The 13,311-nt window shown below is 40.9% G+C and overlaps 1 protein-coding gene across 1 annotated transcript in view; it reads left to right on the top strand.

Annotated features, from left to right (window-relative positions):
• The window catches only part of LOC145408687 (hemicentin-1-like), a 416,603-nt gene that overhangs the window by 341,300 nt on the left and 61,992 nt on the right, over positions 1–13,311 (top strand). The window contains exon 11 of the mRNA XM_080279363.1: positions 5,852–6,008. Coding sequence (XP_080135489.1) covers positions 5,852–6,008 — 157 coding nt within the window. The remainder of the gene's footprint in view (positions 1–5,851; positions 6,009–13,311) is intronic.

The raw sequence follows: 13,311 nt of genomic DNA, 5'->3' as shown, positions 1-13,311 counted from the left end.
GTCATGAGAAGGGTGGGTGGTGAACTGAATGAACGAAAGGCAATGACTGATTATGTGTGTGTGGCTGAAAGGATGAGGTGTGTAATGGATTCAAAAGTATATAGAGGTTGGGGAAGTGGCCTTTCTGGCCACCACCAATCAAAGTCCCAATGAAATGGAAAAATAGAAGAAGGGAAGGACAGGAAATAGTATATGCAAAAGGGTGGAAAGGTTACAACAGGATAGAAAAAAGGCAGAATATAAGAGGGAAGTGGAGGAGTGACTGGGTAAATATGGATTGGAGCAGATGAGGGACAGGGAAGGTGTGTGCAAGATATTCATAGAAGAAACCTGTGCAGCATGTGAGATGGTGTGTGGGGTGAAGGGAAGATGAAAGTGGGTGCAGGGAACAGCATGGTGGAATGAAGAGGTAAGAGAGGCTGTGGCACAAAAGACGAAAACATAAAGTGAGTGGATGAGAAATAGGGTCGTGGAAGAAGTTAACAGACGGAAGAGAGAGTTACATGTAGAGAGGACGAGAGAGGTGAAAAGATTAGCAAGAGAGAGTATGAAGAAAGTGGATGAGGAATTTGGAAGGAATTTGAGTGTAAAATGGAGGGAATGTAAGGAAATGTTCTGGAAAGAGGTAAAGAGAGTTAGACAGGGTGCCAAAGAAGTTAGTTGGGGAATGAAAGATAAAAATGGTAGATTACTGGTGGAGAAGGGAGAAAAAGTGAGCAGATGGAGAGAACATTTTAAGGAATTGTTGAACACTGAGAATGAAAGTATTGCGAGTATAAGTGGCTGGGGATTGGCTGGGAGAAGGAGAGATATGAGAAGAGAGGTAGAAATCAGTAGGATGGAAGTTGTGGAAAAAATGAAGAAAGTTAAAATGGGAAAAACCCCAGGAATTGATGAAGTGTGTGGTGAAATGCAGAAGCATGAAGTAGAATGGATGTGGAAGATGTGCAGATTGGCCTGGGAGGAAGGTAGAGTCCAAGAGGATTGGAAGTCAGGTAGTCCAAGAGGATTGGAAGTCAGGTATAATTATTCCCTTGTACAAAGGAAAAGGGGAAAAAGAAGTGTGTGGTAATCATAGGGTTTTTTTGTCTTCTTAGTGTAATAGGAAAAGTATATGATAGGATACTTATTGAAAGAGTTAGGGAAATAACAGAGCAATTAGTTGGAGAAGAACAGGGAGGTTTTAGGAAAGGAAGAGGTTGTATAGATCAAATATTCATTCTTACATCTTTGGTGGAGAAATTTCTAGAGAAGGGAAAGAAAGCGCGGCCTTCATGGATTTGGAGAAAGCATATGACAGGTGGATAGACTAGGATTGTGGAAAGTGTTAAGAATATATGGAGAAGATGGGAAGTTGGTGAAGGCCGCGAAGAGTATGTATGATGGTGCTAAGACTGCAGTGCGTGTGGATAGTGAACTGAGTGAATTTTTCTATTTGGAGGTTGGCCTGAAGCAAGGATGTGTCATGTCTCCGTCGTTGTTCGGACATATATGGATGGGGTTATGATAGAGATACAAGGTAGGGCAGTGGATCTTGGAGCGGCCCTAATGAGAGAGTGCAGTGTTTGGAAACTTCCTGTACTGTTATTTGCACATGATACTGTGTTGTTAAGTGAAAATGAATGAGAGCTGCAAGGCTTGGTGGATGAGTTTGGGAGAGTGTGTAAGAAACGGAATCTTACGGTGAATGTAGGGAAGAGTAAAGGTATGGTCTTCGAGAGTATTGAAGTTAGTGAATGTACAGTGAGGGTGGATGAGGAGGAAATGGAAAATGTGAGTGCATTTAAGTACTTGGGTAGTGTGATGAGTAAGGATGGAACTTTAGAGGGTGAAGTGCTTGAAAGGTTACAACAAAGAAGAAAGGTTGCTGGTTCCTTGAAAGCAGTGGTAAGAAACAGGGAAGTGAGCATGGAAATGAAGAAGTTACTACATGAGAGTGCTGTGATATCAACTCTAACGTATGGAAGTGAAGCTTGGACCTTGTTGGAGGGACACAAGTCAAGAGTGAGAGCAGTGGAAATGAGTTACTTGAGAGAAGCAAAGGGGCGTCACATGGAAAGACAGACTGACAAATGGGAAGTGAAGAAGCACTGTGGTGTGGATGTGGATGTGATAGGAAGCGATAGGAGAAACACACTGAGGTGGTTTGGCCATGTTGAGAGGATGGAGAGTGACAGACTGACGAGGAGAGGTACTGTACGTGAGTGAGGTGGAGAGGGGAGAGGGAGTGGGAGGCCCGTTGATGAGAAGAAGGGATGGAATGGAGAGGGATATGAGAAAGGGGGATGTGAGCTGGGAGCAGAGCAATGAAATTGCTGGGAACAGGGCGACGTGGAGGCGATTTGTTTGTGGCCACTCCTTGTGGGATTAAGGCGTCTGGCAATAGATAGACAAAAAAAAGATCCTCTTAATTATGTTCGTTTGGATACACATTTTCTGATTCAGTCTTATATATATATATATATATATATATATATATATATATATATATATATATATATATATATATATATATATATATATATATATATATAAATCATCATCAGCCGTTTGAGTATCCACTGCAGGACCGGCCTATCCTGGCCGAAGTCAGGACGATACAGCCAATGTATCTCTGCCAAGTGGATTAGGCTGTCTGGTAGAGATTGTATGTAGGGTGAGAAGTGCTTGTAAGTGTAATTGTAGTGGCTTTGGATGTGTGTGTACTCTGTGAACCAAGTGTAATCGGCCCGGGCAAGCCGACTGGGTGCAAGCATACTTTATAGTAAGTGACACTGGTTCAACCACAGCACCCCTTGTGTCCGCCAGTGCAATACGTTACCGGGTGAACACTCCCAAAGTTTATTACCCTGGCAGGGCGCGAACCCTGGTTCACCCGTGTATGAAATGCACACTCTACCACTGTACCGCAGAGGCTCCATATATATATATATATATATATATATATATATATCTACCACTGTACCGCAGAGGCTCCATATATATATATATATATATATATATATATATATATATATATATATATATATATATATATATATATATATAATGAGAAACAACGCTGTCTGGCTTCTGTGACAATGTGATATGTCTAATGTGGCCGTCAATCTTGGAAGCCTAAGTGTTACTACTCATATAGTTAGGTCTCTTACAGATAGAACAACTCAAGTTTTTTTTTTTTTACATCCAATGCGAGATCATTTTATTCAACTGAGAATGAGTCATAGGAGCATGAGTGCTAAAACAACACAAATTACCAATGATCTATGGACCATCTGGAGGACCTTGTTGACAGCACCATTTAGACAGTTCAGTTAGGAGAGATCTGAGTAACTTTGAATACCTTGACTGACATTGGTGATGAACTTCCTCCTCCATGTATATCAGTGGGCAAGATCTGTCTATCTATCTACCGTCAGACTCCCTACTCCCTTAAGGGGTGGCAACAAACAAATCGCTTCCATATCTCCCTGTCCCACGCCATTTCACTGCCCTGTTTCCAGCTCACAACCCCCTCTCTCATGTACCTCTCCACTCCATCCCTCCATCTTATCCTCGGCCTCCCCCTCCCTCTCCTCCCCCACCTCACCCACATACACTCTCCTAGTCAGTCTCTCCCTCTCCATTCTCTCTATATGGCCAAATCACCTCAGTGTGTTTCTCCTAAAGCTTCCTATCACATCCACATCCACACCACAACGCTCCTTCACATCTTCATTTGTCAGTTTGTCTCTCCATGTGACTCCACAGGCTCCTTTCAAATAACTCATTGCCGCTGCTCTCAGTCTTGACTTCTGTCCCTCCAACAAGGTCCAAGCTTGACTTTCATACGTTAGAGTTGGTGTCACAATATTGTCATGTAGTAACATTTTCACTTCCATACTCACTTCCCTGTTTCTCATCATTGCTTTCAAGGAACCAGCAACCTTTCTTCCTTGTTGTACCCTTTCAAGCACTTCACTCTCTAAACTTCCATGCTTACTCATCACAAGATACGTAGGTTAAAGAGGTGATTTTAATGCATTTAGTACTGAATTCTTGCAAGTTCCAGACAACTTTATCCTGCATGGGAGAGACGTCTGGCACTGTAGGGGTTAGTTATAGGCGTTGTGCTCTTTGTTAAACTTTTCAACGCAAGGAATAAAGAGCGTAGGGCCTGAAAGTTGCTGTTGTCAGGAAAAACAAACAAGAAGACCCAATTTCAAGCTCAGTTCACTTCGCAATGCCTGGAAACATCGCGCCTTAAATGCAGGAGTTCGTTATCTACCTGCAGACCATTATCTTCAGTTTACAAGAAATTTTTGGAACTAAGGAAGCTGTATAAACTTTTCACTAACTTTTCACTACAAAACATTCCCCTTAATTCCTCCGATCTGGTTGTGTATTTTTTATTTCCTTTGCTAACTCCGGACTGATTTCTTCATTCTAGGGGAAGCTTTTCGGACTTGAGTGGCTAGATATTCCCTTCATTTATCCATCACTACGAGGCGTCTTTCAAAAGCTAAATAAAAATAGTCTAGTAGTGGCAGAAATTAAAAAAAAAAAAAAGTCATCGTACAGAAACTGTACAAAAGTGTAAACTCGTCCGTACTTTGGAAAAATATGGCATAAAATAACGGTTTCAAAGACTTCCTAGGAATGAAGAATGTAAAAAAAAAAAAAAAAAAAGGCAATGGAGGGCCTATGCAAGACCTGATCAACTGTACGGACGGTATATTTTTGTACCAGTTAATTCATTATTCGTCGTCAGACCCATCACCCAATGGAAGACTTGACAAAACCTGAATTACAAAACTGAGAAAGATTCTTTTATTGTCATTTATCCAAGGAACAATTATTGTACTTAGTATAATATGAGTTGGTAAGTAATGAAGCAATGGTGCATGATTGTACAGTGCTTGTGCATTAATGGATTTTAAAAACTACTTCGTTGCCTCTTGCTTTTCAAAGTGCACGTCTGTAATTTGTCTTCTCATCTCCGGAACAACTCACTTATTCTCGTCTAGCTAACACCAGACGATTTTTAAGATAAATTGTTCTTAGGACTGATTTATAATTCAGTCTGTCTCAAGTACCGATTTATAGCAGCTGTAACCAGATCTAATGTACTTCCTTCTGTTTCGATGTCCATTGAGTTACATATCATGTGAAACCAAACGTACTCGTAATCCTTTCTCATCCTCTCTCGTCCCACGATCACTTCGAAACTTTTCCTCATACTCCAGTAAAGTTACGATTATTAAACTCACTGACGTAATCATAGAGTCGAAGTGGCAAGCCAGAGAAATGTAGCCCCTAGAAACTCAAGAATCGTAATTCCAAGTACCCTAACTCTATGCTGGGGCTGGGCCAGTGTAAATATTTAGATGTTCTGGGGCTGTGTTTATAACAGATCTTAACTAAGTCTTCCAGTGAACCAATATCCACTATAGTTAATTTTATTTTCCAGTGAACTAGTGCCCACTATACTTCATTTTTGGCAAGACTAGTTTTCTCTTGGCAGAATTATCCGTTTTATAGGTTGCATGAACTGAGGCAAAAGTATATAGGAGTACAGGCAACCGTATTCACAGATTGAGAGTTGTACTTGAATGTCTGTGGTGTGTGTGTGTGTGTGTGTGTGTGTGTGTGTGTGTGTGTGTGTGTGTGTGTGTGCGTGTTCCAGCCTAACTAACCTAACGTAATCAACTCCTTGCTTCTCCAGGATCGAGCACGAAGGCACCCAGAGCAAAGTGTACGCCCAACAAACTCTGCTCAACCCAGCTTAGCATAATCTAGTTTAATCCAGCTCAGCCTAACCTAAACAAAAGCAAAAAATGCTTACCTCAACCTAATACATTTGCTTTGACAGGGTAGAGCACTAAGGCGTCGAGAACGAGGTGGAAGGTCTGGCAACGTAGCACTTCGACTAGAGAACGTGGAGTCTAGCATGAGTGGCCTGTATACGTGTGTGGGCAGCAACCAGGAAGGAGACGGACAGAGCAACGCATTTAACCTCAACGTTGAGTGTGAGTTGAGGAAGTATTTATGTGTTGGGAGATGTTCCAGGGAGCATAAGAGGCTCTGCAACTAACTATGCTTCAATGTCAAATGTGATTAGAAGCAATAAACATTAACTCGCAATGTCAAAGAGTTAGTAGCACAAAGAGTTAGGTTTCAGCCATGATCTAGGGGTTTATGAGGATTCATAACTCACTCTACTACAAAGCGGTGTTAGTAGAAATATTACCCACTCATTTCCAACACAACCTAACTGCAGAACGTGCGAGTCAACATGAGGGAGATGTATACACTTGTGGGAAACAGCCAGGAGGGGGTTGTCAGGGTATCGCACTCAGTCGGAATATGAAGTGTGAATAGAAATGTTATTGTGTTCGAAGGTGTTCTTGGTGGATTAGCAGGCTACCTCCTACATTATCAAGCGATGTACAGTATATCGCTTTGCATAACATACTTCGTTATTGTTCAGGACTATGTCTATATCTCTTTAGTTCATTCAGCGTACTTTACCTCATAGTCAGGTGTGAGTAGAAGTATTGTGTCATAGGGAGTATAGGAGACATTATCACGTGCTTCATAGTACAGGTATTTTGTGTGGTAGTGGATTTGGGGAAAATTCAGAATGAAGACATAAAACTTTTAGGTCTGGCCAAACTATAAAAAAAAAAAAAAATGTCATTCCTTCAACTGAGGAAAATCGACTTGTGGTAACCTGATTAAAAAAAAACTGCGATGACGTCATTCTCGAGTTCATTTTCGCTGCTTCTCGATTTTTTTTTTTTTTATGAGAGTCCACTGCTAGATAAAAAGTTAATGAAGGCCATATTTAACCCATCCAGTTCGGAAACTCTGTCCTAAGGCGAAATGCAGTCGTCTGTAGATAGCAAGAATTAATTTAAATTATGTCCTTGGGCATTTGCTAGACTTCCCTAGAGGAATGGTAGTTAATGAAGGTATTGTCTTCCAACCCATCCTGTGTCAAAAGTTCATCTTAGCGTAGATAAATCGTTTGGGGAGTGCAAGAACAAAATAAAGAACCCTAGGGCTGAAGAGGTTAAGCAAAAAGGCTTTGAACCCTCTGAAAACTTTTTTTTCCCTACTACTGAAACAAATTTCCCTATGTTACTCTGAGTAGGAGTACTAGTAGCTGTGGCCCGAGCTTCATTAGAAACAAGAACCTTGTGGACTGCAGACTGAAGTTGCCAGTATCCTACAGTCAACCATCCTCCTATCCTTGGACAGAAAGGGTGCTGATGGACATTTGCATCACCGTGCAGAAGTATCCCAGTTAGATAGGTGCCACCACGTGGAGGCGTCCATCCCCAGCACCGGTAGCCTGTAGAAAATTCCTTACTGAATCCCAAGAAGGTGGAGGTATTAAAAACACGACTGTCTCCCAACTTAAAGGGGAGAGACAAGGGTATTCTTATCTCCTCTCACTTCACCCTCCAACATTTCTCGGTTTTCCTTTCTTCATCTTTAATGCTCTGAAAACTTCCCTAAGCACCTAGCCCCCCCACCCTTGTGTGGTTCTTGCCATTTCATACCGCCTATTTCTCTCCTTCTTTTTCCCTCTCAATTTTTTTTTTTCTTGGTCTCCAATTTCCTCTCTGCTGCTCTGTGTGTGTGTGTGTGTGTGTGTGTGTGTGTGTGTGTGTGTGTGTGTGTGTGTGTGTGTGTGTGTGTGTGTGTGTGTGTGTGTGTGTGTGTGTGTGTGTGTGTGTGTGTGTTTATGCAAGAAAGAAGGAACCAAAGGCTGAGCCCACAAACCGTCCCTTCCAAGAAAAAAATAATAATAAAAACAGCCAAATTCGAGTTGCCTGGACACACTGCATTTGAAAGACTGGAGCTCATAGGAAGTGCGAAATACAGACAGAGGGAGACAGTTCCAGAGTTGACCTGTTGCATAAATGAAGGACTGGGAGTAACGGTTAACTCTTGCAATACTGAGTTGGACAGAGAAGGGATGAGAGTTTGTTGGTAGACGGGTGGTACGTGCCCGTCGTAGAGGTGGAGGGATGCAGACATACAGTTCAGAGGAGCAGTGACCATTCAAAATAGCGTTAGAAAAGAGATAATGATGCAACAGTGCGGCGAAGAGGCAGAGGGCGAAGGGAGCCAGTAAGAGGAGGAGAGTTAATGAGACGAAAAGCCTTTTACTCCACCCTACTGAAAAGACCTCTATGTGGGGAGCCTCCCCACACATGACAGTTGTACTCTACACAGGGGCGAATAAAGCCCGTGTATAAAATCAACAACCGAGCAGGAGTAAAGAAGATACGGAGTCGACTTAGCATATCTAATCTCTTGGAAGCAGATTTTACAAGAGATGTAATATGATCTTTCTATGCTAAGTCCCGAGAGAATGGAACCCCAAGCATGTCCAAGGATGATGCAGGATTGAACTGGATATTATTAAACATTAGTGGGTACTCCTGTGGAAGATTTTGTCGGGTTAATAAGTGTAAGAACTGAGTCTTTGATGCATTAAAAAGAACAAGATTATTTTTACCCCCGTCAGAGATACGAGCCAAGTCAGACATTAGGTGTGCCACAGCCTCATTCCTGAGAGCCGAATGGAAAGGTGAAGGGTGGAATCATCAGCGTATGAGTGGATAGCGTTACATGTACAGCTTAGAAGGTCATTGATGAATAAAAGGAGTTGGTGATAGGACTCTGAGGAACATCACTGTTGATAGATCTAGAAGAATGGTGTCCATCTACAACAGCAGCTATGAAACGACCAGAAAGGAAGCTGTAGATGAAGGCACAGATAGAAGGATAGAAACCATAAGAGGGCAGTTTGAAAATTGATATATTTTTGCCAGACTCGATAAAAAGCTTTTGAGATGTCAAGTGCAATGGCAAAGCTTTCGCCAAGTCCCGAAAGGATGATGACCAGGAGTCTGAAAGGTAGGTGAGAAGATCGCAAGTGGAGCTTCCCCGACAGAACCCATATGGAAGACCAGAAAGAAGGTTGTGATAGGAAAGAAGCTTTATTTATTTATTTATGTTTTTGTTACGAATAGACTCGAAAACTTTTGAGACACAGGATGTTATAGCGATTGGGCAATAGTTAGAGGGACGGGAATGGTCACCCTTCTTTGGGACTAGCAGAATGAGAGCAAATTTCCAGCAAGAAGGAAAGGTACACAGTGATTGACAAAGGCGTTAGAATTTACCTAGGTAGGGTGTAAGCACGGAACCACAGTTCTTGAGGACAACAGGAAGGTCACCATTAGGCCCATATGCCTTGTTAGTATTGGGGCCAGTGATGGCAGAAATTACATCATCTGAAGAAATTTTAATATCAGCCATGAGGAAGTCAGAGGGGGGAAGTGATGGAAGAACAGCACTGGAATTGTTTAAGGTGTAATTGGAGGAGATAGTCTGAGCAAAGAGATCTGCTTAATCATATATATATATATATATATATATATATATATATATATATATATATATATATAGAGAGAGAGAGAGAGAGAGAGAGAGAGAGAGAGAGAGAGAGAGAGAGAGAGAGAGACAGACAGACAGACAGACAGACAGACAGACAGACAGATAGATAGATATAGATAGATAGATAGACAGATAGATAGATAGCCAGACATATATAGATAGACAGATAGACAGACAGAGAGATACATATATATAGTTGTTATAGATAGATAGATATACATCATCATCATCATCATCATCAGCCATAACTAGTCCACTGCTGAACAAAGGCCTCCCCCAACCTTTTCCACGAATTCCTTGACTGAGCCAATCTTTGCCACGTTTTCCCTGCAAATTTCTCTATCTCATCTCTCCATCTCCTGTCTGGCCTTTTTCTGCTACGCTTACATTCTCTTGGTGTCCAGTCAGTAAGTGTTTTGCTCCATCGGTTATCCCTTATTCTTGCTATATGGCCTGCCCACCTCCATTTCTGTTCCTTTATAACCCCCACAATATCTTTGACTTTAGTCTGCTCTCTCACCCTAGTTTATCTTTTCCTGTCTCTTAAAAATATTAGCAACAATGACCTTTCCATTGCCCTCTGAGAACGGATTAATTTATTTTCCATTGATTTTTGTCAGTTTCCGGGTCTCACAACCATACGTCATAGCTGGAATTATACATTCGTTACATACTTTTCGTTTCATACAAACTGGCAAGCTACTTTTCGTAATGTCTCTATGTTTACCGAAAGCATTCCATCCAATTGTAATGCGTCTTTTTTTTTTTTTTTTTTCGCTATCATGATCTTTCGTTAATTTTAGTACTTGTCCCAAGTAGTTGTACTCCTCAACTTCTTCAAGAATTTCATCGCTTATTCTGATGATGCTTTTTGGTGTTTGTGGATTAAACATTAGTTTTACTTTGGTTCATCTTCAGTCCTACTTTCAGACTTTCTCTGTTCAAGTCATTTAACATTTCTTACAATGCCTCCGCTGTTTCTGAGATGAAGACAATGTCATCTGTAAATCTTAAATGGTTTAGTTTTTTTCCATCAATGTTCACTCCTTTGTTTTCCCAGTCTAGCTTTCTGAAAATACTTTCTAGGCATGCTGTAAATACTTTTGGTGAAATTGTATCTCCCTGACGCACGCCCTTCTCAATCTTAATTTTTTCTGAGTCCTTATGTAATTTAACTGTAGCAGTTCCCTCTTTATATATGTTTTCGAGCAGGTTTGCAATGTTCTCACTCACTCCTTGTTCTCGCAATGAATTTATAATTGCTATGTGCTCCACTGAGTCGAAAGCCCTTTCGTAATCAACAAAACCTAAGCACATTGGTTTATTATATTCTGTAGTTTTCTCAATTAGCTGATTCATTGTATGTAGATGATCAATGGTCGAATACCCGTTTCGGAATCCTGCCTGTTCACGAGGTTGGTTTTCCTACAAAATTGATGTTATTCTGTTCGTAAGGACTTTAGTGAAGAGTTTGTAAATGATAATAAGCTAATGGGTCGATAGTTACTAATGTCTTTTGAATCACCATTTTTGTAGAGTAAAATAACAGTTGCATTACACCATGTTTTGGGAATTTTCTTCTGTTTTATGCAGTGGGTAAATAAGTGAGCAAGCCTATTTTGTACTTCTACTCCGGCATCCAACAGTAAATCTGTTACTGTTCCATCTTCTCCCGGAGCCTTCCCTCTATTCATATTTTTAAGGCAAATATTTACTTCGTTGGTGTTACCTCAGGTATTTCACTTGTGTCAACTGAAAAGTTAGCTATTGGTACTACTGTCTTTGATGCATACAGTTCTTTGTAAAATTCTTCAACTCTCTTCACCATCTTATCTCCGTATTTAATGATCACCGTTTTTTTTTCTTTCTTTTTTTCTTTCAGTGATGTCATTTGTTGCTTTCCTAGTGCCATTTTGCTTCAGACCTGTTTCAGACTTTTTCCATTTTTGATGGTTTCTTTGATCTGATCCATGTTTTTTTCTTTTTTCTTCTCTTTGTCTTTTGTTGATAAGCTAATTTAATTCTGCTCGTTCTATTTCCTTTCGTTTTTTCATAAGCTCGAGTGTCTTTTCTGAATACTTCTTGGCTTTGGTTGTATTAGGTTTTCCTACTACCTCCGCTGATTCTCTTAGCACTTTTGTTGGTCTGTCATTCAGCTCGTCAATGTCACATGCAGCATTACTTAGAGCCTGAAATCTGTTCCTTATTTCCAACTGAAAGGCTGCTTTGTTTTCGTTTACTATTATTGGGCATATCTTTTTATCTTTAATCATCTTCTTTCTTTCATTTCTGAAATTGAATCTGGCTGTGCATCCCACCATTCTATGATCACTACCTATATTTACTTTGTTGATAACTGTGACATTTGTGATCGTGTTATTCTTATCTGCTATAATGAAGTCGATTTCATTCTTTGTTTCTCCATTTGGGCTTCTCCAGGTCCACTTTCTTCCTGTTCTTTTGTGGAAGAATGTGTTCATTATTTTCATGTTAAACATTTCAGCAAAATTTACCAGCATTTCTCCTCTTTCATTCCTTTCTCCCACTCCAAATTTTCCCATACATGCTTCTCCATTTTTCGACTTCCCAACTTTTGCATTGAAGTCTCCCATGAGTATAGTATATGTTGTCTTTTCTTCTTCCATAATCTGGGAGATGTCATCATAGAATGTTTCTATTTCTTCATCTGGGCTTTGAGAAGTTGGTGCATATACTTGTATGACTTTCATGGTATATTTTTTGCATAGTCTAATGACAACAAATGCTGCTCTGTCAGATACACTGCTGAATTTAACAATGTTGTCTGCAAGATTTCTGTTAATTAGAAATCCTACATCACTAACTCTTTCATTTTCCTTTCCTCTGTAGTAAAATAGGTGGTTGCTGTCTTCGAGCTGAATTACTTTTTCTTCTTTTCTGCGGATCTCACTCAAACCTACAATATCCCAACTAATGTTTTCCAGTTCAGTCATCAGATTATCAAGTTTGTAATCTTCTGCGAGGCTTCTTACATTTGTATGCATAGATCTTCATCGATTTCAGTTTGTTTAACATCCAAGAGTCTAATTTTCCAACATAGTGCCTACTCACTTTCGGTGGCACACTGCCCGTAAGCACAGGAGGCAGTGCGGTTGGACCTTTAGTAACCGATGATCCAACAGGAACGGCCGTCAAATCATTTGCAATAGAACTCATGTTTGGTTGGGAGGATTGTGGCAAATAATCTCACCTCCCTGCCACATAGTTTTTGGTGAGATGTAATTTTTGTGCCACCTTATTCGTTAAATTCAGTGGAGCCCTGTATATCTATAGGGGGTCCCATAGTCCACGCCGTCTAAGACGGTACCTTGTATATCTACAAGGTCCTCCCCAATCCGCCACCCGGGGACACTCCAGGTAGCAGTGGGATCCTGCCCCTGGATATCTATCATTTTATATATATATGTATGTGTGTGTGTGTGTGTGTGTATGTGTGTGTGTGTGTATTCGTGTATATGCATATTTATGTATATATGTGTGTTTATGGGTTTACAATTAAATTTTAACACTATCAATCGCCAGATCCCTCTGTCCCGTAAGGGGTGGCCACAAACTAATCTCCTCCACGTCACCCTGTCCCCCGCTATTTCACTGCCCTGCTTCCAGCTCACACCCCTCTCTGTCATACACCTCTCTGTCCCTCCATCCCATCCTTGGCCTCCCCTTTCCTGTCTCCCCCCCTCCACCTCACTCGCATACACTCTCCTTATCAGTTTCTCACTCTCCATCCTCTCCACATGGCCAAACCACCTCAGTGTGTTTCTCCTAACGCGTCCTATCACATCCACATCCACACATCCTCACCACAACGCTCCC

This window comes from Coenobita brevimanus, chromosome 78 (assembly GCF_032717465.1).
Source record: "Coenobita brevimanus isolate Jiangsu-jjx chromosome 78, ASM3271746v2, whole genome shotgun sequence".
In the NCBI taxonomy this organism is placed as follows: domain Eukaryota; kingdom Metazoa; phylum Arthropoda; class Malacostraca; order Decapoda; family Coenobitidae; genus Coenobita; species Coenobita brevimanus.
Note: the sequence above shows the minus strand (reverse complement) of the source record. Positions and strands in the feature narration are given on the sequence as shown.